This window comes from Archocentrus centrarchus, chromosome 7 (assembly GCF_007364275.1).
Source record: "Archocentrus centrarchus isolate MPI-CPG fArcCen1 chromosome 7, fArcCen1, whole genome shotgun sequence".
Lineage (NCBI taxonomy): Eukaryota > Metazoa > Chordata > Actinopteri > Cichliformes > Cichlidae > Archocentrus > Archocentrus centrarchus.
Genome location: NC_044352.1, coordinates 24,538,412 through 24,564,202, shown reverse-complemented (window position 1 = coordinate 24,564,202; position 25,791 = coordinate 24,538,412). Strand labels below are relative to the sequence as shown.

The window sequence follows — 25,791 nt, the reverse complement described above, 5'->3', positions numbered from 1 at the left end:
TGCGCGCGAGTCTATTGTCCCGTATAAGTTGACAAGTGTAGACAGTCGTGTATAATATGAATTTTTTAAAATCTGCATGTATGTATACGTTAAATATTTAGGTCCTCTTGGGCGGACTAAGTAATTAAGGTGGCCACTGAAACAGCCCTGTAAGACCAAAGGGTCCATTTTATGTATGAATTTGCACAATAGACTTCAGAGTCCTGAATCTGTGCAGATGAACTTTGTAGACATAAAATGTCTGCAGTGAGTATCTCTGTTGGAGTTGTGTTGTATTTTATTTTGCAGTTTACAGCAAATTGTATATGTTGTACAATAAATAAACTACGATGTCGTGGTTAGATATCGCGTTGTGTTTTTGTTCACGCTCTGTGGCGATTAAAGGTTTATTGATATGCATCGTTAACTCACAGCAATAAGAGGGGAAAAAATGCTCTTTAGACTAAAAACCCTTCGCACACAAAGATGAGCTTTGATTCAAATTTTAACGGCAGAGACAGGACAAGGCAACGCAGCAAATTCGCAAAGCAAAAACTACTGCATGAATTGACATGCAGGCTGTTACAGGGAAGCAGCAGAAACAAGATAAAAAAAAACATCGCAACAATAAGAACATAAAAACTAAAAAAAAAACAACTTGAATCAAAACGTGGTGTATGTAATGTAGTATTACTTCATAACAAATGTCTAATGAACAAAGATTTATATGGCACATCTGAACAAAACTGAGGCCACTGATTTGCTGAAACACATGGATGGATTTTGAGGTCAAATGCGCCCACAGCAGGCGGTATCAAATACTGCTCCTGTGTGGATACTGTCAGATATTGCGGCCTGTGCTGCCCTCCTGTGGGCGATTATAGGTCTTGACATAGCTTAGGTTTCTGTTTCTGTTGCTCAAGCATGCCTTTCTCATTTACCTATTTGAAAAGCTACTGCATACAAGGCATCTTCTCTGGCTTATTGTATCATAATGTAATAGTCTCTTATTTTCTTATTTTGTGAAACATTTAGTGCGTCATTTTTATGAGCTCTGCACATTTCCTCTCACTGAGTCATTTCGCAAAGACACTGACCACAGCACCCGGAGGATGCCGAGAGTAATTTCCCTTCACATCACACAGGAGTCTCGCTGCAACACGAGACCGACATAACCCAGGAGCTCCTCAGCATCAGAACCATGTCGGTACCGCAGACGGGCGAGGCAGCATCCTCCCTTCAGTTATGCAGGTAGGACGTTTAATACGACACGTTTACACAAATGTTGCCATCATACACATGCTAATAACGTGCTGCTGGTCGGCAAATGACGAGAACAACGCGGCTACCGGCGTGGTTGCGTGTGCGCCGCTCACAGGACGATAACCCAGATAATCCGCTTCAGGTCCTGTTTATATTTTTGCGCAAACACATCGCCCGTGTTCGGCCGGTGGTTTAGTATGTGCTGCTTTATAAAACAGGAGATCCGGTGTTTTCGGGATCTTTAGTGTGTGTGCTTCGTCAGAGATGCTGACCATCTCTGTCGTGTTTCGTAAGTGATGACCTCAGCGCGGTAAGCACCGGTAGGACAGGCGGAACACGGCCAAGGACGTAGGCCCCTACAGTGGGAATCATTTAACCCAAACTCCAGTAAAAGTGAACATTTTATAGGATGGACGTGGAGAACTTGGAGATTCAGTTTGTCTGGACACTAGGTTAACAGATCGCACTTGGTCCTTTTTTATTTTCCCAGATAATGAACAGATGGAGAAAGCAGAAGGCAAACAACCATCTGTGGTAAAGAGGGCACAACTGCAACCTATCAAAATACTTTTCAATGAGGCGTAATTTTCCTGAAGCATATGTAGTAATTGTGCTGGCCTGTAGAGGGAGCCAAACAGCTCGGCTCTGACACAACTGGATAAAAAAACCCCAAAACAAACAAGCAAAGAAAACACACATACACAAACATCCGAGCAAGAATAGATTCAAAGTATTCTAAAACAGGAACATAAAATATTTATATAACCCACTATGTCCAGTTTTTTTTCCATTCATTGAATTGTTGTAGTCTCTTTACATTTTCCACCGTTGAATGTTCAGTTACTGAGAAGTTTAACACATAGTCTCCAGAAGAGTTCCTGAAACCAGACAGTATTATAGTATTAGTGAGTCATAACCTGTAAGCATTTTCTTACACATCAGGTCTGATCCCCACCCTCTGTGGAGGCTTTAAATGATTTATCTTGACCGGCCGTGGAGGACTAGGTTTCCTGTTACTGGGGTGTTGCAGTCAGATGTCTCGTTAGATATGAAACGTTGATGATTACAGTGCTAATAATGCTGTAATCATCAAAGATTATGGCATTATTTTTAATGCTCACAGAAACCTGCCTCGTCTGTGCCAGAAAATAATTACCTCATACCACACTGACACAGACATAACAACTCTGTGACAGGCAGATATATTTTTTTAACCACAACCCAAAACAGATTTATCTTTGCTAAAGTAGCGTAAAGACATCTGAAGCAAGGACAAAGGAGAGAAGGCCATTAACTGCAGGTCCTCACAGACTGACTGGATGAGTCACTGTATACCAAACACAATCATTTATAAAATCCCTCATTCAACAGTCGTTTCTACTGGATCAGCTTCTAGATAGATCACACACACATATTACAGTATGAGTGCATATTTTCAACATATAAGTGGTAACAATGTTTCATTTTTCTTTAACTTTACAAAGGTACAAAGATAAACTACTCACTCATTAGAACCTCAGATTTCAGGCCTTGTGCTCGGCAAAGTCAATGACAGCATTGCTCAGATCCAAAGTCCTGGTGGTCTTCTCCTGCTTTTTCTTTACTTTACTTGTGCTAGCAAACTGCTCTATAAGGCACCTGCTGAAAAATGGTATAGTTGACATCAACAGGTTTGCAGGTATTTTGCACAAATGACAGGGAGCCAGGCCAGGAAGAACAAGTAATATATTTCCCAGCATGCCCCTCTGCTACCGAACCTTTCAGAAAAGGTGCCTATTTTAATAAGCGGAGTGTAAAATGATTGAATAAATATTTGCATCTAAAATTCAATTTATAAGGAAAATGTATACTGCATGAAAAAAAAGTTCAGCTTTAGTTCACAAGATAGAACCCTGACTTTGACATATAGTGGAACCTTTCTGATGTGTTTTCGTTACCACAACACTGAATATAAGCACCCAGCATAGTGTGTGTGTGTGTGTGTGTGTGTGTGTGTGTGTGTGTGTGGTGTGTGTGTGTGTGTGTGTGTGTGTGTGTGTGTGTGTGTCAGTCATTTACACTAGTGGTGTAAGATGCTGCAAATTTTGGTATCAATCCAATACCAAGTAAATACAGAGCCAGTATTACCGATACAATACTTTAAACTTATAAAGGCAGCTTATGTATGCACTGTAAACCCAGATTTTGATTCCACTTAAAAATATTGAGTTCATATTACTTAAAATTGCCCAGAATGTGAACATTACTTGTTAATGCTGAGTAGACTGTATGTTCTGATGGTCTATCTTATTGTATTCATGTGTTTGAGTTCAAACAACTTAATATCATCAAGTTTTGCACCTGCTAAAAATCTAGTTTATACCAGTTTTAACAGACTGGATTAATGTGCAGCTGCATGGTGGCATGATGGTTAGCACTGCTACCTCACAGGTATAATGCCATCTAAAAGGTCTGGGTTCAATTCCAGCTTGGCCCAGGCCTCTTGCTGTTTGGAATAGTGGACATTTGGTATTTTTGTTTGGTTTTTGTTCACAACGCTCTCTCGTATAGTTTTTTTAATTGTTCCATGGACAAATGTTATTTGTAAATGTTAATGTACCAGCATTCATCAGGGCTGAGTTTTATCATGTTTATTTACCAAATTTAAACAGACACAGTTCAACACTGTTAAAAATATTTGTGTTACTGGGCAGCATGGTGGCGTGGTGGTTAGCACTGCTGCCTCACAGCTAGAATAGCTATCTGATAGTCTGGGTTCGATTCCACCTTAGCCTGGGACTCTTGCTGTGTGGAGTTTGTATGTTCTCCCTGTGTCTGTATGGGTTTCTTCCTACAATCTGAAGACATGCAGTTACTGGGGTTAGGTTAATTGGTCTCTCTAAATTGCCCACAGGTGTGAATGGTTGTCTGTGTCAGCCCTGCAACAGGCTGGTGACCTGTATGGGGTGTACCCTGCATCTTACTGCCTTGTCAGCTGGGATAGGCTCCAGCCCCCCTCCCCCACCCCACACGACCATGAAAAGGATAGGGGGATTGATTGATCAAAAGACATCCTATTTTTTCATGAACTATAAAAGATAAATTAGGTCAATTAGAACATACAATTTAGTTCAATTGGAAATGCAGTAGTGTTTACTTAACAGGCTGAGTTAAATGAACTGTTTCATTACTTAAAAAATTTAAGGCAACAAGTTACCTTGTTTTTTTTTAAGTAGATTCAACTTATCCGGGTTTACAGTGTGGGAGAACAGTGTGTCTTATTTATGAGATGAATGATCATCATTTTGCTAAATGTGAACACATTTTTATGACCACTAAATCACTGTGATTTTTACTTTCCACAGTAATTAGTTAGCACAATAAAACACCTTTCAGCTTTTCATGTATTTTGAAACAGTTTTTTTTTTGGACACCTGTGATGTGAATGTGCTGATCTTTAAAGCACTGTGGGTCAGCTTCTGTTCTTTAAATGTGTTCTAAATAAAATAGACTTGACAGTCAGCATTAAAAGCTTAGTGAGACATTTTTCATAGTTTATGTGTGAGGTAAATTGTTTTCAGTTTCAATAAAGTAATTTGACACAATTATGTGAGTTGAATATATGATTTGGTCTTATGAATAGGACCTATATGCAATCAGTTTGCTGAAGTAACAACTATGATGACCAATAACACTTGAACATTATCTAAAGCTGAAGATCCAACATCAGTCATGAAACATTATATGAGCTCCCTGGTTATTCTTTGCCTCTCTGAAAGGACTGTGACAGTGGGCTCTGTCTCTGTGCTGGGGGGTCTGGGTCTGTCTGAGCTTTTTCTTTTTTGTGGTCTTACATGTAAATAAGTTTGGTGGAGTTGCCATAGTAGACAGTTTCCTTCCAACACAAATCACTGTTTGCAGTTTTTTAAAATTACAACTAAAAAGTACCTCTACATACTGCCTTACGTTTTCACTCATTGAATGGCATGACTCAGCTCAGTGAATCACGCGACTGCAGGACAACTAATCACAGCAGAGCAGGAAGGAGGGGGCGGTGCAACAGATGTGTCTCCTTTCTGATGAATGGGAGCAACATATTGAACTTACAGGAGACAAACAAACTAAAGCATCGATACTATTGCACTAGTCTCAATCCAAAACCAATACCAGCACTGGTATCGATATTTGGATCGATCTGCCCATCCCTTATTTATGCTGGGATCTTCCTTCCTTCTGGGACCCAGGGTGTTTCCCCGGCTCCCCTGTTGGATGTTTTGTCTTTGCACAGTGATCTTTACCCCCACCAAACAGTTAAAACTGGGCGTGTATGCATTTATGGGCAGTTAGTCATCTATTGTAGTAGTGAAGTCCAGCTTACTGACTTTTTGTTAGACATGCTGTTACCCTTTTTCAGGAATCACAACTCTTTGGTTGCGTTCATTGCAACAAGGAGCAAAACAGCATCCATTATATCTAAGACCTCATGATTAATTTAAGAGCACATTTGGAAACATACTACTTTCATTTGGCCTCATATACAACTTGATATGAAACAAAAATATTTTTGACAGTAACTCTGTTTTCATTTTGGCACTATCAGGGATTTCATATTGCTTTTCTGCAGTATATTATGGCAGCATTTTTCCATCTATTTGTTCCTCACTAGAAGCTTCTTACAGAAAATTTGTGAATAGCCCTTAAGACAAAAATTTAAGTTGGGACTTTTAATACCATACAGGAGATCCTTTGACAGTGTAGTCCTTACTGTTTATGTATTTAGGCATATTTATGTGTGGATGGAGGTGTGAGTGTGTTTGGCAAATGTCTGTCTTACCTGGTAATGTAAGTATGCTTCTAGTTAAACACTTAAATCACTTTCACACCTGTGCTGTGTTCTTGTACTGTGGACGCCTGGGACAGAAATGATACTAAGACGCGAGTTTGTGAAGCTAATTCGGGCTTTCTGCCACCGTTGTTCTCGACACAGGTAAAAAAAAAAAAAAAATAGTTTTTTCCAAGAGCCAACAAGATGCTTTTGTCTCAAGCATCTTTTAACAGCAGTACTTTGCATTTTCAGTTAGTTGTCATCTATTTTATTGGTATAGTTGGTCCAGATGGTGCTGCTTCTGATGAGAAAAAGTGCCAGTTTTAATGTTTAGTGTGTGCGAGCTACTTTTTGCATTGGCAAAACACCAGTGTATAAAATCGGTGTATGCTAGATCACTAGGTTGATTTACGTAATCAAGTAATCAATCAACTACATCATCCTGGTTTGGAAGGTGTATTAGCATAATTTTAAAGGTTCATGGACTTGTCTTTTGTTGAAACATATATTTGTAACACTATTATCAGTGGCTTTAGGTGTAATGCTATTAGTCCTTTCATCTTATTGAAGATATTAAACTATCTTATGGTGGCACTGGGCTGGTATCTTTTATTTTTTCCATACCTAGATTATTTTTTGTCTTAATTAAAGAAAAATCCAATGGATGAACATTTTCATGAATTAAACATCTGAGGCAAGTTTCATTTGTCTGGTACTTCACATGTGTCTAAGGACATCTTGGCACATTTGTCACTGTCCAACTCTGTCAGCTCTGAGACTTAAATCTCAATGTGATGATGACATATTTTATTAGGTAACTCCTGTCTGTCTGTGTATCAGTGTGTCTTCTGACATCCAGTTTAGCCAGTAAGGCAGGGTGAGCGATAATACTCCGTGACATCACTCAGACATCAACGTCAGATCTCAAAATCTTCAAAGCTGTGAATGTAGGGATCATACAGAGGGGAAGTAGGTGAGAGAGTAAGACTGAGAGCCGTACTGTGCATAGAGATGCATTGCTCTGGGCCACAGCAGAGTAAGGCTTCAGATGAAGTGGATAAGATGACTGCAGTGGTGGAGAAACAGCAACCGAGGCAAAGTCAGCAAGAAAGCAAAGATGTCAGGGAAGGTGAGAAGACTGGAGCTCAGCAGGGTGCTAAAAATCAACTCAGCAGGTACTTTGTTGCTGATGCGTTCGCGCCACACACACACACACACACACACACGGTTTGTTTCATTCATTTTGTGTTGGACTCTGTGTAATTCTGTGCAATTTCCTAGATATCGTGAGGAGTTTTGTGAATTCTTGTAAATATAAAAGTGAGAATTGCACAGCTTTATAGGAAGTTACTAGTCACCTTCCTGTTGCATAAGGGCCGGAGGACAAGATGTGGCTTGCACACACGCACACGCACACACACACACAAACGCACACACACACATGTACAAGTGTTGATATTAACCATGTGAGTCACAGGGTTAGTCTGTGCTGTGGTGTGTTATTGTGGTTTGACGTTTGTGCGGTTTTGATTCTGAGTGTGTAAGGTGATTACAGTGTAACTGGTGAGTCTCGTTTTCCGATACGCTGAAGAACTGGAACCACCACATGACAGCAAAGTGCAAACAAGTGTCAGCGATGATGATACTGTCTTTAAGTAGCGATAAAGTATGGAGATGCTTTATCAGCTGGTTATGTTCAAGGGTTCAGCACATGACTGACTTCCTAGAAGCACGGCTGTCCTGGCAAAAAATATTTACAATTTTTGTCTTTTGGTTATTTTGGTTAGTTTCAAAAAATGACTTTTCGTAAGTTAAACCTTTAAATAATGACTTGATACATTTGAAAATGCCATGTGCTTGAAATGCTGAAGAACAAAAAAGAAAAACTGTGTGCACTATTTGATAACCTAGAATTAATAACACAAATTGTAATGTACCATCAGTCATAAGGTCACTGTAACACATTCCCTCATTGATGCAGGATTATGCGGCCAGACGACGCCAACATTGTGGGTAACGTCCATGGTGGCATCATCCTCAAGATGATAGAGGAAGCTGGATGCATTGTTGGCACGCGGCACTGCAACACACAGAACGGGGTAAGAGACAACAGACACAATCATTCTGAACTGTGATTGTACTGTAGGTGACTGAAATCAAAGACATTTTCAAGAAGTTCCCATAATGTTTGCTTTTAGTAGAAGAAAAGTGTCATTTGTTTAACTGTGTTACTACAGTACTAGATAATCCTATTCAGCTCCTGAATAAACAGACTCAAATAGGATGTGAATAACAGTCTATTTAAGTCTCTGTACAGTTAGAGTAAACTGATAGGAACACACACCAGAAAGAAAGAAATTGTAACCATTACTTTTAAAATCACTTTTATAAAAATGATAAAAAATGTGGAAGATTCAGGAAAAAACACAATGAGGAAAATAAAAAATCTCAAAAGGGAAACAATATTTGGATGAGTAACTTCTCTTAAAGTTAACTTAAAGTTAACACAGCAAAAAAAAAATATTAATTTATTAAATCAGTGAAGGTTCCATCCATCCATCCATTTTCTTTATTTTCTTCCAGTTATTCATGGGGTAGGATATGCTCTGAAAAAGGCTGAAATCTGTCACAGGGCTGTGTCAGCACTGTGACAGAGAGACAGACATACATTCACACTTATGGCAAGTTCATAGAGACACCAGTTATCCTAACCCCATGCATGTCTTTGGACTGTGGGGAAGCCAGAGTACCCACAGACACAGGGAGAACATGCAAACTCCACACAGAAAGGCCCCAGCCTGGATTTGAACCAAGGACCTGCTGTGAGGTGACATTGCCTCACAGACAGTGATCTCTGTAGTTGTACACATCATTAATCTCAGCTCGTATATTTCCATGGGTCATTTTGTGTTGAGTGGTATTTTTTTTACCACTCACCACAAAATGACCCGCAGAGACATGGGTAATTGTGTAACTGGGTGAATCAATACCAGTGTCTCGAGTTTTTAAACCAGATTTTCTCTCTGATGTTCCTTCAGAGTAACTGCCAGATTTCTGCCAGAGCAGTCAGATGTTGTGATTATATCTATGTGTGTATACATTTTAAGTCTGCTGTTTGCCTTCTTTAGGATCGCTGCTTGGCAGCTCTGGTTCGAGTGGAGAAGACAGAGTTCCTGTTTCCTGTGTTCATTGGTGAGGTCGCCCATGTCACTGCTGAGATCACGTACACCTCCAAGCACTCGCTGGAGGTTCAGGTCAAAGTTGTGGCTGAGAATATCCTCACAGGTGAATAGCTGTGTGTGAACACACACACACACACACACACACACATACACACCACATTTATCCATGACATTCCTTGAACTGTTTGATAACTTTTTTCAGTGAATGATGAATGGAAATTCAATTAAACACAGATGATTTGTGACTAAATTTAACATTAATGTTTTGGTTCCTGGATGATTTGTTCAGGCTACAGCCTCACCTGTCCAACATTGTTAGCCTCATGCTCAACATTTCAGAGGACCAGAGGAATGATAAGCATTCAATTCACAGGAAGTCAATACAGGAAAGATTAAGCAAACAAACAACACACGAGATGCAAAAATCTGCCATGTTCAGCATGTACTGTAAAAACTTAGGCTACAACTAATGAGCTCATGTTGGTGAAACTGGAGCCAGTGAATATTTGGAGGTTTTTCCTAGAAACATCTTAATCAATTATCAGATGAGGCTGAAAGGTAAAACATATGACTGCCCATTAATTAACTACTATTAATTAACTAACTAATTACAGTTCTGTATACATTTTTCAGGCAAAAGTCTTTTTGAATTTGATTTTTTATCTGTGCTGCACGTCATTTCTTAAATGAGAAAGACTTCTTATGGAAATACCTATTTAATTTGGTTTAATGTTCCTGCAATTAAAAATATATATCAGATATTTCATTTTATGTTGCCTGTTATTGTATCCTGCTGCCATTTGTTTGTGTTTTTTGTTGTTTTTATTCAGAAAGTATCAACAACGTAAATGATGAGCGCAAAGATGACCTCATTGTGATATTCCGCTATTTGATCACTAGAGGGCAGCACACAATAAGCGGCAGTTCTTTTAGCAGCATGAATATTGAAACTGCTTTCACCAGTGGCTGCATTATGTGCTGTGATGGGGGGAACCGAAAGCAAGAGTGATGGCAATTTCTAGAGCATTTGGCAACAAGTGAGGTTTCTAATTCTGAATAATGTTCTTTATTTTCACTTGTATGCAGGAACACCCACAATTATCAAATTATCTTAAGTAAAGCTACATGGAACACCACTGTCCCTGAACCTTTAAATGCCACTGGGACCAGAGTCTGCCTGTGGTAATGTCCACACCAATAAATATTTTAAAGTACTATATAGTATATAATTAGGGGTTTATCAGGGTGTTTTAGCAGCATACAGCAGGTTCAGTTTTTCAGCATAAAAAAGCTAATCTCAGTATCTGTGCAGTGGTAGTGCCCATATTCCAACTGGTGAAACTAAAGACGAGAAGAAATGGATAGCGAGACGGACGGAGGAAGAGAAGGAGAGCAGCAGACAGACATATCGATGGGGAAAAGATAGCAAAGAGAATTAAAGAGGAAAAATAGTGAGAGTAGTGAAGAGATAGAAAGAATGATGAGGAAAAGGAGGTGTGGGAAACAAAAGAAGTATCCCCTAGACAGCCGTTGCCCTAGCAACAGGCTTGTACTGGTTGGTTGGCTGGTTGCTGGGCTGAAAGCAGGTTGACGGAGGCGGAGGCACAGATATGAGGTGACAGGTGGAGAGAAGCATACATACATGCAGGCACCGGAATGGACAGCCCTGTACAGTGAATGGCCTGTTAGGAAGGACCCCTGATGAGGGGGAGATCGGGAAGAGAGCTCATGGACTTGAGGCACTGTTTGGTTTTACACATTACAGGAGTTATGACTCAGTTCAGTTCAAACATTACTAACAGGGAGGCATTCTAAATACAATGATGCCTATATTCTATATTTATTCATATGTTGGTCACATGAATAATTATAAGCATTGCTACATGATATTTATCTTATAAACCTGTATTTTGCCAAGAATCTTATTTGCATTGCAATATAGAAACTGTTTTGAAGCAGCAGTCCACAGTTATAGAAAAATGATACAATGCCTCTACTGGTAGTTTCAATAATTACTATTTTCTAAATATTTCAATTCTCATGAGAATGAAAAATGTACATAACTGTGCTTGCATAAACACAAAGAGGATTAGTTGTGAGGCTTTGAGTGTAGGTTTAGAGTCAGGGCACTGTGGGGTGTAGTGTAAAATAAGCGTAGCTCTAGCCCACGATGGGTGCAGGCATGGAGGTGAGTTCCTCTGGGACACCAAACTTTGCTACTGAGGTCTCTGGTGGCTGTGTGGGCCAAGCACAGTAATGGAATTTGTTTATATATATGCTAAATGTTACGTACTGTTATCTTGTTTTATATTTAACAGCAAAATATGGTCCGTCACAAAGAAAAAAAGCCCTCCCCTCCTCCCACCGGCAAACAAAAAACAAATAAGTACCACTCATAAAGCAGTCTGAACCTACATACAGTAAAGTGAGCAGATTGATTTGTCCTTAACTCTGAAATACTTCATTAAACTTAATTTAAAGGAGAGCCAGAGAAGGAGCAGCAGCTTGGTGGTGTAGTAGGGTCATATTTACAGGAAGTGGGTCATATGTGTTTATTTACTGTAACTATGGCTGTGCATTTGACTTGACACAGCTACTATCCATAAAGCCATTGGATGTGTGCTTTATGGATCTATTTTTGTCCAACCTCAGTAGAATACAGGGGGCTCGGCCATGGTTGAGCACATTTTGTTTTGCCTTAGATGCATAATTTTGTGAATGTGTATTTGGAGTTACATGTGTGCTTTATACATACATGTGTGTTTTCATTGGTGTTTGGCCCTTTAAAGGTTCCTGCGGGGCAGAGAGGGAAGAGAGATAAACGGGAGCAGACATTATTTGCTTCTGTCATGTTGGCTAGCATCAGGCCTCACACAATGTGGCCCAGTCAGACACGGATGCCAAGTGGATGTACCTGCACACATTCTCCGACACAACGCACGCACGTGTCCAACACGCAGATGCACGCCCCGTACACACACGTGGTTGTGCAGTGATGATCCGCATGCATGCAGAGCCTGATATGTGAACACTTTAGACACAGAAAAAAAAAAAATCACACACCTACGTGTTCTCACACCCACACTGAATGAATAACAGTTTCTTCTTGCTAAAAGAGAACTCATAGCGAGACAGGACAAGCATGGCTTTACATATTCCCGACCAGCTCTTTTCCAAGGCAAAAGACTGATGGATTGCTTAGACAGAAACATGGAAGAAAGGACTTTGCTAGTTCTATATCAGGAATACGCACTTTGTGTATGGTGCACATTGCAGGGTGTGCATTTGTGCAGCCATGCATGTTTTTTGCAGCTCTGTGCATAGATAAATGTGCACGCTCCTTGTATATTGAGTTCTTTGTGCCAGGATCTTTGCATTTATTTAGCATGTGTGTGTGTGTGTATGTGGAGGAGGCAATCATCCAGGTTCCACAGTCAGTCAGGCAGCATCTCGTCAGGCAGGCCTCAGTCACAGACCCTCAGGGTAGGCTGCCTACTGTGGGCACGAGCCGTGATGATTGTCCCTGCTGGGGGGATTGCACATGCGTATTAACATACACACGCACACTCACAGTCAGACCTACACACACTGCAACACACGCAGATTTGCAGATGTGAAAATACACATATGTAACAAATGCCACACTGTCACGCACACACACATGCTGCACTTTAGAGAATGTGCACAGTGACACACATACACATACTCATTATTTGAATTCACAAAGGCCCAAAGATCTGCACATAACAAACACACACGTGCACGCACGCACGCACACACACACACACACACACACACACACACACACACACACACACACACACACACACCACACACACACACACACACACACACAATCCGAACATTCATGTAATGTGCTTGTGCTCAGCCACACGTGGGACGCAAAATTCCCAGAGATGCAGTGCTGCTTGTATTGCATGCACGCTCAGGCACACATTTACATGAACACACATACACAAATTGTTCCCTGTTCAACACACATGAACACACAGAGCTGAGAGTGATGCATTGTGGTCTGAAGCTTAAAATACTGTAAGCATGATAGTTCCTGTCATGATCTTGGTAGGTCACAGAACTGCGCATACTGAGAGACGCAGCTGAAATGGCTGTATTTCAGGTTTGCAAAAAACTGTCATCCTTTTCTTTGTTACTAAATTGCACTTAGTTGTCATTAACATAATGAATATCAGGAAAATGTGTTTAAATCTAACACAGAAAAGAATATACCTAATACATAGTGTAACAGCAACAGAAAATAACCTTTAACAATAAATCACAAGGCTGGTTTGACTTGTGGGCATCTCTTAGTTTCTTTTTAAACAGGATGCTACTGCAGACTGAAGGTTAGTTTAGTTTAACAGAAAATTGTTTATGTGGAATCACTCTGGATTCTGTCAACTGTGCAGAAGCTTTTTGTCTCACAGCTGGATTTTCCCAGACCTTCATTTTACTTGGGTAGAGAGGTCCTCGCAGTAACGTTATGTTTAATTCAGTTTGCTGAGTGCAAACAAATATTAAAAAAAGCATGTTTAAATTGAGAACTGGATAATCCCTCTCACTCAGAAAGCTCTGTTAAAAACTCTACTGCTGGCTTGATTTAATCTATTCCTATCAGTCTGTAACATTCCCCAGAGCGGGAATGTAGTATAATTAAAAGTAATGGAGCCTTGGCTCAGCACAATGGAAAATCTGTGGTTTTGATCATGGGGATCAAGTACCAAGAACGATCCCCTCTGCTCTGTCTCAGAGCCTGGAACAGGCTGTTCAGGAAGGAGAAAAGAAAACAAGGGTCTTTTTTCTGCTTCGACAGAGAATTAAGGCGAGTAAGTAAAAGACCAACGGGAGAGCAGAGAGGTGAATCAGCAAAAGACACAAACCAAGTGAAATGGCTTATGGTGAAAGAAAAAGGAAAGATATCAGGGTAAAAGGCAGGAAGGAAGAGCAGGAAAAGGTGAGAAATTACAGACATTAAGGGTGCTGGACTAAAATGCTTTCATTTGAACAGAAATATGAATTTGCCATTAAGTCCTGATTGATGCCTTAAACTTAGATTAAAGGAACTGAATGATGGCTAAGTCATGCTTGAGGGACCCCCCCCCCATAAGCACCCATGTGAGCTGTGAGATCAACCCCAAAATGCTCTCATTTATAATTAAATGTGACACAGCTTAGTGTTTCTGCATATTACATTAAAAACAGAGACCTGTTTCACAACATCTGTTGGATTTACCTACAAAACAATCGATTGGATTCTTGTTCTGTAAAGAGCTCAAGTTAAAGGTTTTGGTGTTGACATATCAACAGTCATTGAATGTATTTTTTTTTTGCTTGTCTCCTCAGAGGGTAAAGCTGTCCTTCTGCTGACATTATACTCCTGTAAAATGAGCCAAGCAATAGTCGTTGGCTTGTTTCATGTGTAATATTCTACCTATCCCGTGCAGTTGTGGTTTTGCACATTAAAGCACTCACTGCACCGCTGCATATTCGCCACACACTGCTTTTGCTCCACTGACACCTGATTTATAACCTGTTAGGTGCCATTTGTCTTAGCTGTCATAATGCCTTTTTCCATTTATGGAGGTCCTTGCTCTAAAACTGTCACCACCTGAACTTGAGAAATCATCCACAAAGTCATGCGAGAGTATTGAAATTTGACAGAGCAGATTGTGGCCATGGTCCATGTAGCCAGAATCTTCCTACTCTGCAATTCATTAATCCTAACTAAGTAAGCAAGCTGTTCCTCCATGTTTTGTGAAGCTGTAATCACGTGTCAAAATCAACCAGTTTCCCAGTAATGATCACTCTCACATGCAGGCAGTCAGACAGTACTGACAAATACATTGCAGTCGGTGCACTCTCAGGAAGTGGAGTACCTTATTGCAACTTAAGTGCTGTAACAGCTTGTCAGTGGGGCTGTACCCTCTATTGTTGTACCCTTGACAGTGGGTACTTATTTGTGCCTACCTAGGAAGATCAATTGCAAACTTCAGGAGACTATTTGTTCCTTAATGTAACCGTACAAAAATAGACCTTTAAAAAAGGATGCCAAATTGGCTTAAGGGGTACCTATTCATTTATATTACATTAATTACTACATTTAAGAATGATCTGGCATGTGTGTAGCACTTTTCTAATCTCACTGACCACCTAAAGCTTTAGCTTTCTAGCATCTGCACCTACAGCCCACTTAGACTCAACATTTAATCTATATATAGAAAGTACTGCAAAAAGATTTAAAATATGGTAAATAGGCTAGTTCTTATATAATGCTTTTCTACTCTAGCTGAGCACTCAAAGCGCTCTATACAAGATGTTTGCATTTACCCATTCACACACATTCATACAAGCACTTCTTTCTACAGCTAAGTGCGTACTATCTAACATTCACACACATTCATATTCTGACAGTTACATCGGAGAACAACTTGGGGTTCAGTTTCTTGCCCAAGGACACTTTGGCACACAGACTGGAGTAGCCAGGAATCAAACCATCAATCTTCTGATTAGCAGATGACCTGCTGACCTCCTGAGCCACAGCCATCTGTCATGCTGCCCTTATCTGATTTTTACTGCACTGCAAACTTCTTAAAGTACATTTAAAAAGAGCAAAGAAAACAAAATGAATATAAACAAAATACATTACTATTCCCTTGAAAGTAAATACTTCCCAGAGTGGGTGCTGCCTTGGCGGAGGGTTGAACTCTCTGAGTGCTTCTTGTTAGTTTTTGTGTTTGGCACAACACAGACTGTTTTTCTGATATTGCACCTAAAAATATAGAAGAAACAGTGAACATACCATATGTACCTTTTACTACTTGGGATCACAGATATACTTTTTGGCCCTGAAAAAGCTATGCAGAATTATCTTAAGGTCTAATAATTAGCCCTAAGGGGCACATCATGAATATTGTTGCATTTTCAAGGTCTGCCTCAACTTGTCTTCCCTTCAAGTTTGAGGCAGGGGTGGCTGTGGCTCAGGAGAATGGTGCTGTTTCAGTGGACATATTGTGATACAAGGCTGCAGTCCAGGCGAAGACATGGACAAATATTGACATTGTCTCAATTTGATGCAGAAGGATTTTAAATTCAAAGCCGGTTCTCTGGTTCCTTTCTGATCAAAAAGGGCATCAGTCGTATTGGGAACGGTTCTTCCATCCATCCTTCCTTCCTTCTTCTTGTTTCTCTCTCACTTCTCTCTCCACCCTAAACACAGTTCAATTCAAGGTCCAACAGTAGCTAATAATAGAGTGGAGTCACTCAGTCTTGGGTAGAGTCAAGGATATGTAAATATCCCTCCCTTTCTCCTGTGGGCAACTTCCTGGTTGCTGACAAAGGCGGGCACAAATGAGAGGAGGAGGAGGAGGAAAGAAGTGCGGTTGGCATGGCAACGAGGCCTGGCTGTCTGCACAGTTTTAACTCGGGTGTAAAATGCAAATGCTATTTCCCAGGAGTAGCCTGTTATAAACTGCTCACTCCTGCTCTCTTCTCTTAACTTCCTCATGCAAAATGCCCGGCTGGTTGATCCACATATGACACATTTTAACTCAGGCTCTACCTCTAAGGTGCCTTATTTTTAGGTCCTCGGTGATGGACATTTATGAAATGTGACCCAAGTGAACATAATAAAACTGCAACAGCTAAATAAAACATTTTGCTTTTGCAGGCCACAAAAAGGACTTTAATTTCAAAACTCAGAAGCTGAAAAAGTTAATTGGATATTGCGGCCTCAGAAAAAGCCTTTAAGACAGTAATTTCACTTCAACTTGCCCCATGCTGTCTTTAATCTGTGTGCCATAACAACACCAACTTAAAATAGCGCGCGTGCGTGCGTGTGTGTGTGTGTGTGTGTTAGCAAATTAAGTGAAGAAGTGTGGGCAGAATAGAACAGACATCACTATGACAACCTCTCTGGCTGATTGCGATGTAATGTGATTTCTGTGAGTTTTGTCTTCTGAGCTTCTTCGTTCTGAACTTTCTGTAGGAAGCCAGAGCCAGCGCTGCAGCCTCCAACTGCCAGAACATCACACTGCGGTATACCAGCATAAATATTTGTGCAGACACTTGAGATGAACGAGTTGCCATGGTTTCGTCGGTTTTATAATTACAACATAGAAATGCAGAAAGTTCAGGATTTAGAGATTATGCCAGGCTTAGCTAGCTAAGTGACTGTGAGTTTTGCATCCTGGATAGACAGCAACTGTTGTTTTTCAACACAAAGTCCTCATTTGTTTTCTGCTCCTTTTATTTTCAGAAGAAAGACTAATCTTTCTGCGCACAGGCAGCACCGATCGACTTGTTAAAAACTGAAGTGGCCTTCATTGTAGTATTAATAAAAGCGTCTGTTTTGACAACAGCCATTTCAAAATTCTTCACTCTATTGTTGTTTTATTTGAAAGACGTCAAGATTCCTGTCTCTTGGTTTACGGTCACAAAACGGCGTCTCTTTATTTGGTAGAAGAAAGCTGTAAACACGATGCTTTCGCTGACATTTTCCTCAGGGTGAGTACTCAGCCTTTTCTCTGTGACTGCAGGTGCCAAAAAACTGTCCAACAAGGCAGCGCTGTGGTACGTCCCCTGCTCTCTGCAGAATGTTGACAAGATCATGGAGGTGCCACCCATCAAGGTACAAGGAAACTTAAATTGCTCAGATCCTAAAAGTGTGATATTTTATCTTTTAGCTTCTCTCGATCTCAGTGACCCCCCCCCTTTCCATCTTAAATGACATGAGCAGAAATCAAGGAAAGAGAGTCAACAACAAAGGCCACACGGTCCAGATAGATCGCCTTTGCTTTATACCACATGTGCTTGTGCAGAGACTGGTGTTTGAGTGGCTGTATACACCAGTGTATATTGTATATATTCTTTCTACAGTATGCTAGTGCTGAACAAGAGGAGGAGGGCAGGAAGCGCTACGAGGCTCAGAAGATGGAGAGACTGGAGACCAAGGCAAGGACTGAAGAGGTGATGCCATCTCCACCCAACCCAGGTAATATTCAAGCTCAGGGTCCGAAGAAGCTGTAATAATGAATAAGTCATGAATGGAAATTCTTCCATCTCTCCCTTATAGGGTTTGCTAATAGTATGTCATGAAAATACTAAAAATACTGTACAGTCATCTTGTTGTTACCCAATTAATGCAGTGACACGAGAAGCAATTTTTTGTATGTATTTTCACTGCTGGCAGCATGACTTCATGCTGAGCTGCAGCACGGAGTCAAAAGCAAACTCTTTCTTCAGAGTAAAAATGCAAAGATATTTTTGCTAAATGTCAAGATCATACAATGATAGATCAAGTAAGTGAAGATTCCATCGAGTGCTCTCGGCGTGCGTCAGCACGAATACGTTTAAACATTTAATGTGTAAACACGTGGGCCCTGGCATCCTCACAAGAGCACTTCAAGAAACCAAAACTGATTAATTTGGAAACGCTGCTGTGTGGGTACTCTTTCCTCATTCCCATGGCTTTCTTTCTCTGGCAGTGGATAATACCCTAAAGTCAACCCTAACTCTACTGGACTTTACTCATTTGTACTAAGGAGCTTTCTGTGTATAACTGCTGAACTTACTATCTAACCAATAGGATCTGTGCTCACATCCAGAACCACTGGTAATGTCTACAGAGGTTCAGGGCTGCCGTGTGTGTGAAAATGCCTTTTCAGTAACACTTCCACCTCATTAATAGTCCAGGCAAAGAAAGCTGTTTTCTTTTGTTTTACTATTTTGCTTCTTCCTTTGTAGTATTTTCTATAAGTAGCCAACCCTCTGCTTCTTGTTTACATGGTGCAGGAATGATTGGTCGTGTGTTATACATTTACAGGTGTTATTTATGAAACTAATGGAGCTAAAATGCTTGTCTTGACAGACATTAAAGTGAAAACTGATCGTGGACGTAGCCTAGGTTAATATACTTTGGTGCACTGCTAGAAGCTTGTGCCTTCTTCCTCACAGGTTTGCAGTTTTAATGTGAATTAATGTGCTTAAAAATGTGTTTATCTAATTCCCTAATTTTGCCACGTTGTTTCAACAGAGGACCCACCAAAAGGTGCGTTAACTAGATCAGCAAGTAGCATGTCAAAGCTTTGCAGTGAGCAGCATGTATTTATGCATGAAGGTTTGTTGGCGTTGGCTTGCTTGCTTAGAGGCTGACTCATATAGTATTAAGACCAATATCGATTTTTGGTGATTCAAAAATCTGATATAGTGGCCGATATCTTTTCTTTCAGACACACTAAACATAAACAGATTTCCGTAACATCTGTTGTGTGTAGTTATTTATTAGGAGTTAGTACTAAGATTTAAAGCTAATCTTGTTTTACATATATATATATATATATATATATATGTAAAGGTGTGAATTATTTGTTGGCACTCTGCCTGACTGATTGGATGAGCTGGTTATTGTGTATGTGGCTTTACTGAGTGTGTTGCCAGCAGGGAAGTTTCAGAGTGCCCCCTGGTGGACAAACTATGTAACATCAACATAACATGCTCGAAGGGTGTTTCTGCCGTCTCTTCTTTACTTTTTAAATTTTCATTTATTGGCTGTTACAAATACCAATACCTAGATATCAGCAAATAGCTAAGATCTACTTTTATCTACTTTATATTGTTTATTATTTTTCATCTTTAGAGATGAAAAATTTTGTGTATTTGTCTTGCAGAACCGCACACTGTTGGCTTCAGCCAGTCAAGTCTGATTCATCTGGTGGGCCCTTCAGACTGTACACTACATGACTATGTTCATGGGGGTGAGTCAGTTTCTGCTTTATAGATACATTTTCTCAGGTCAAATTGTCTTCCGTCCTAATTATGGAAAGTTGTACAGTTAGTTTCAGTCATATTTTTCTGAGAAAACTGAGGATTTATCTTTAAACTGCAGCATGAGGGGATATTCAAAGTGTAAAATCCACTGAGAATACACATCAAATTCTTGATGAAGATTTAATTTACCTCAACTACTGTTATCCTTAAATAGTCTGGGTTTAAGAAATATCTTCTATAAACTCATTATTATTATACACATAACTCATTATTCATGATTGAAACTTAATTTATAGAATACATTATAAAGCTGCTAAAGATAGAAATAGAAATATATTCTTCCACTATCAAAGAGAGAAAATTAACTAACTAACTAATGAAGGCTTCATACTTCCTCTTAGTCTGAATCCAGTCTTAAGAATATATATTTTTGTTCTTAAACAAAGCTACATTGCATGCATGGGTCTCTTGTTGGTGGCTGTTCTCTTATTATTTGTATGGGGATCTTACACACCACAATAGCTGACTCTGCTGTAATCTTCTATGCACACTCACTGGAGACTTTATTAGGTACACCTCACTAGTACTGGGCTGGACCCCATTTTGCCTTCAGAACTGTCTTAATTCTTCATGGCACAGATTCAACAAAGTACTGGAAACATTCCCCAGAGATTTTGGTCCGTATTGACACTATAGTGTCACACAGTTGCTGTGGAATTTGTCAGCTGCACATCCATGATGTGAATCTCCTGTTCCACCAGTTCCCAAAGATGCTTTTTAATATTCGATTGCAATCTGGTGACTGTGGCGGCCATTTGAGAACAGTGAACTCATTGTCATCTTTGAGATGATTTGCTGTATCCTGCTGGATACATTGTTGACATTTAAATAATGGAACTAAGGAACTCAAAGTGTGCCAAGAAAGTATCCCCCAAACCATCACACCACCACCAGCAGACTGAACTGTTGATACAAGTATGATGGAGCCATGCTTTCATGTTGTTTACACCAGATTCTGACGCTAACATCTGTATGCTACAGCAGAAAATGGGACACACCAGATCTGGCAACGTTTTTCCAGTTTTCTATTGTCCAATTTTTGGAAGACCCATGTGAACTGTAGCCTCAGGTTCCTGTTCTCAGCTGACAGGATTGTCCCCTGGTGTGGTCTTCTGTCTTCTGCCCATCTACTTCAAGGTTCATTGTGTCTTCAGAGATGCTCTTCTGCATACCTTGGTTTTAACTTGGTTGTTATTTGAGTTACTGGTGCCTTCCTATCAACTCAAAGGAGTCTGACCAATCGCCTCTGACCTCTGACATCAACAACATTTTTGCCCAGAGAGGTGCTGCTAGCTGGATATTTTCTCTTTTTTAGCCCATTCTCTGCAAAGCCTAGAGATGGTTGTGTGGGAAAAACCCAGTAGATGAGCAGTTTCTGAAATACTCAGAACCTGAGTATTTCAGGTTGGCACCATCAACCATTCAGAGTCCCCTAGATCACATTTCTTCCTCATTCCGATTTGCTGTTTGACATTCAGCCGGTTGTCTTGACCAATTCAACATGCAAACATTCAAAAAGCATGGAGGGTCTTCCATATAATTAGCTGATTATATATTTGCATTTATGAGTTGAACAGGTGTAATAAAGGGGCTTATGAGTATATGTATTGATTAACATAGGTATAGTATGTGCACATCAAAGATAATGTAAGCCATAAAACAAATACTGATATTTACTGAACTCAGAGTGAATGTGTTTGATAGTCGTGTAGTTTTAAAATCAGTAAAAAGTGAAATTTTAGAATGGCTTTCAGTTTTGTTCCCACTGCGTGATTGATTCACTAACAGCTCCTGACAAGCCATTTCAGAGCTCAGTGTTTCCAAGTTGCCGTCTGCATCTGTCAAGTAGTCATCTGCATCTGTCAGACTCCTTTGTCATTCTCACACATGTAAAACAAAGAGCATGAACAACATGCTGTTTAGTATTCAGCACAGGGACAGGTCAGCCCATTCACTGCCTCAGTACAATATGAAAATCCTGCAGGGAGTTGGGGAGGATGAAACAGCTGCTTGGAGTGGAGAACATACAGTAAGGCAAAGAGGTTTGGCAAAGTGAGAGAGATTTACAGGTGAGCAAGAAGACAGAAGTGAGGAAAGACATAAAGATAGAATTAAAACTGTAATAAATTGACTGAATATATAAAAAATATGTGTGTTTATTTTTAGGTGCTAATGCTTGTCTTTCCCCCAAGTGTTAAAGGGGGATTAAACCATTGCTGAGCAAGATTCAACAGTAAACAATACTCATCTGTGACTTCAGTGCTTCTTTAGAAGCTCACCCCTCACACCCAAGGACTCACATTATAAAGGAAACAGTACGCAATTAGTATAGGCAGAGGGTAAAGTGGGATTTGGCAGCGGGGTGAACCTTCAATATCGGTGTAGCAGTGCATTTGGGGGAAATGACTCCATAGTAAATAAGTCTGGTTCTCAGGTTTGACATTCTTTGTGGAATTAGCCAGCTAAATTATTCAATACATATCCCCATGTTAAATCAGCCAGTCAGGGCTACTTTCCAGCCTCTGGCTACTATAAAGCCAGCATTAAGATGGTATTTAGCAAGTACTGCTAAAGAACATCATTGGTGTAAATTTAAATTGATGACTCCTACAAAATGAGCTTCCAGAAGCAGTTTCTGTTACTCAGCAGGCATACTGAAGCACACTTATTTTGAAACATTATCTAGATTAACTTTCATTTCTATGATCAATGGGACATACATGCCCAGAATATCCATTCAAAATTTGCCCACAAATAAGGTTTTAAAAGCTTTTTCCCCTGGCAGACGCTTTGACCACCGTCTTTGCAGATGAAAAATTCTCCCATAAATTTCAGTTCAAGAATTTGCTCAGTGCCATGTCTCTCACTTATAATGTCTCTACTGACCATGACCTTACCTAATGGTGACCGTGGATACCACACTCTGCCCTGCACTGGGGCAACATAATCCATCACTGGAAACTGTACAACACCACTGCAAATCACCCACTTTAGTCTGCCATCCACTGAAAATCGTCTCTCATATTCATCTCCAGTCTTCTCTTCCTCACATCTTTCCCCTTTTCTGAGAGTAAAATAACACACATTAACATTATTTTTCTTTTGGCCTGGAAAATACAGCAGCTATAACTTTAGCGAGCAGAGACACTGTGTGTGTGGTCATATTTGTTGAGCTATCTGAAATGTTGAAGAATATGTAGGTGGGACTGTAGGGTGACTTAACTGCCTCTGTGGCATCAGCAGCAGCACATGAAGAAGTGTGTGTGTGTGTGTGTGTGTGTGTGTGTGTGTGTGTGTGTGTGTGTGTGTGTGTGTGTGTGTGATAGTTTTTTTGCATCAAACCGTCCATTAGATGTAATTACTCATTAATTGAAGGTGCAGGAACGCTGTTCTGGATTGTTCTGGTCCACTTTAACCTGTAAGTGTCGGTGACCAAAAAGAAATGTTCCAGGCTTGCATGGCGTCTTAAGTGGATGTCTCTTTCTAATTGCTGAACCAAAACAAACATCTTACATAATGTCATCAAGCAAACAACATGCAAGAACACAAGCGCAGCATCCAGCATTAGTGAGAATTGTTAGACTGATTTACATACTGCACTGATGATCAGCAGGCAGACCAGAAGGGGCCTGGATTTGATGTTGATCAACTCAGAAGCAGGCACCATAACAGAGCAGATACTGACTGCCTGAGAGTAAGAAAATCAGAGACATACTCGGACGCAGACTCAGAAATAGTTGTTGATCAATTTGTAAAGGTGAGGGCTCATTTGGACTGGTTACAAACAAAACAAAGAAAATGTATCTGCTGACCCAACAGACTCAAAGGCAGGAGAGACAATATCAACCCAGAAACAGACTCAAGAACAGGTGAGAAGAAGGTCGGCATGAGCTTCACTTCCTTTTGGAGGATTTCCAAAAAAAATCTTGGTGGCTAGGATCAGACAGGAAACTGTCAGGTTCAATGCTTTGCCAAGTAAACAACATAAAAGCTGCATGCACAGAATATCCAGAGGCTAGCAGACCAGGTGACGAGACTGGATCAAGGTTGAGACTTGTGGCCTCAACCTCCACAGAAGCATTCATGAAATGAACCACAAAATTGACTTTATTATTAAAGAACATTTCTTCACCTTGGGCTCAGAGTCCTCCTTGAGCTTTTCCATGAGGAGTAATATGCCTGAGTCTGTTCTTACAGTTACAGTATCAATTCATACAAGAGGACACACAGACAGGTTGGAAGAATAACAAAAAAGAACTTTATATAACTTGCAAAAAAGTTGAAAAGAACAAAAAAAAAGAAAGAAGGAAGGATGAATGACAAGTCCAGGAAATCCAGTGAGCATCTAAAAAAAAATAAAATCATATGAAGACAGGAAGATACAGAGGGACTCGAGTACAGCCACAAACTAATATAACAGACACAATGACAGAGAGAGAGAAGGAACACAGACCAAATAAACGAGGAAGAGAAGCTAACAAGGAACAGGCCAAACAGGCGGGAAAGCAAAGAAAGGCAGGAAATAAACCATAACATGACATTGATGTTAATAAAAAAAAAGGAAACTGCATACAAAACCCAAGAGAATGACAAAGGACTATCCTCAGCATGAAGGACCCGTGTTGTTAGTTAGCTGGAATACTATTATGTGACAAAACATCTGTGGTCTGTGTGTGAGAAGTTATTTCTCCCAATTGTAGGGCACTTTGTATGAACACTATCCTTTTTTTAAAAAAGTGTGCACACAGAGCTTGTGGACCATGAGAACATATTTGCTGAATAAAAATGAGCACTGGATTAGGATGGCTGACTTTACCTTTAACCTCCACATAACAGAGGTGCAGAAGAAGAACTGCTGATTTAATCCAAGGTGAAACGTCCTTGAGAAGGATTTTTATTGCTTTTAGTGCTCATGTTCTCCTAAGCGAATAGAGAACATTTATGCGTATGCGTCCGCTGTTGCATTGCTTAAGTAACTGCTTGGGTGGTTGTCGCTCTGTGTTACTTGCATAACAGCACTCTGCTGTTATGGGGAGGGCTGCAATGGGGAAAAACAAAATGCTAAAAATGAAGCAGGAAATAAACCCCTGAAACAGCGTCGGAGCTATTTGTCACAGGAAGTGTATGTATGCTTCGTGTTAGTCAAATTACTTGAATTTGAGGCATATTAAAATTTCTCGCTAGGCGTGTTCAGCCATCTTTAAGTAGGGAAACTATTTTAATTATATATAATTTCATGGCTCCTTGAAAATAATTCTTCTGCATTCATTCTTAAAAGTATTCCGCATCAGTACAACTCTTCACTTTTTGCTAGCGAGAAGCTCCTACTTGTGCTTTTTTGTTTCTCTCTGGATGCAGCTGGATTTGATCCAGATACCCTAAAAACAACCTTTTCCATGCACTTTGGAGAAAATGAGAAACAAAGGACTGTTAAGATTAAAGGCAAGACGAAGAATGAAGCCAATGAGGGTAGCACATTGAGATTTGATGTTTAAGCCAACGGTAACAAAAAATCTGCTTATCTGATGTTCCAACCTTGTAATAAGCAAACTCTTACTAGAAGGCATTCAGGCTGCCCTTGTAACAAATCCAGCATTTTATCAGTGCAGACCAGATGCCTTTTATCAGTAGAGATATATTGTTTCGAGTTGGATGTTCTCGCCTCATACTGACATTTCTATTGAGGTCAGCTATGTAAAGAGGCCATCGGAGAGACACACT

At 40.1% G+C, this 25,791-nt stretch overlaps 1 protein-coding gene across 4 annotated transcripts in view; it reads left to right on the top strand.

The window, feature by feature from the left end:
* Positions 1-917: 917 nt before the first annotated feature.
* acot7 (acyl-CoA thioesterase 7) overlaps positions 918-25,791 on the top strand; it is a 62,380-nt gene continuing 37,506 nt past the window's right edge. Inside the window, exons 1-7 of one of the 4 annotated variants that reach the window (XM_030734678.1) lie at positions 918-1,230; positions 8,028-8,145; positions 9,175-9,331; positions 17,781-17,872; positions 18,121-18,235; positions 19,277-19,291; positions 19,911-19,997. In XM_030734678.1, coding sequence (XP_030590538.1) covers positions 1,181-1,230; positions 8,028-8,145; positions 9,175-9,331; positions 17,781-17,872; positions 18,121-18,235; positions 19,277-19,291; positions 19,911-19,997 — 634 coding nt within the window. In that variant the 5' untranslated portion in view covers positions 918-1,180. Of the gene's footprint in view, positions 1,231-7,016; positions 7,222-8,027; positions 8,146-9,174; positions 9,332-17,780; positions 17,873-18,120; positions 18,236-19,276; positions 19,292-19,910; positions 19,998-25,791 lie in introns of those variants that run through there. The other 3 variants (XM_030734674.1, XM_030734679.1, XM_030734677.1) reach the window with 3 other exon arrangements.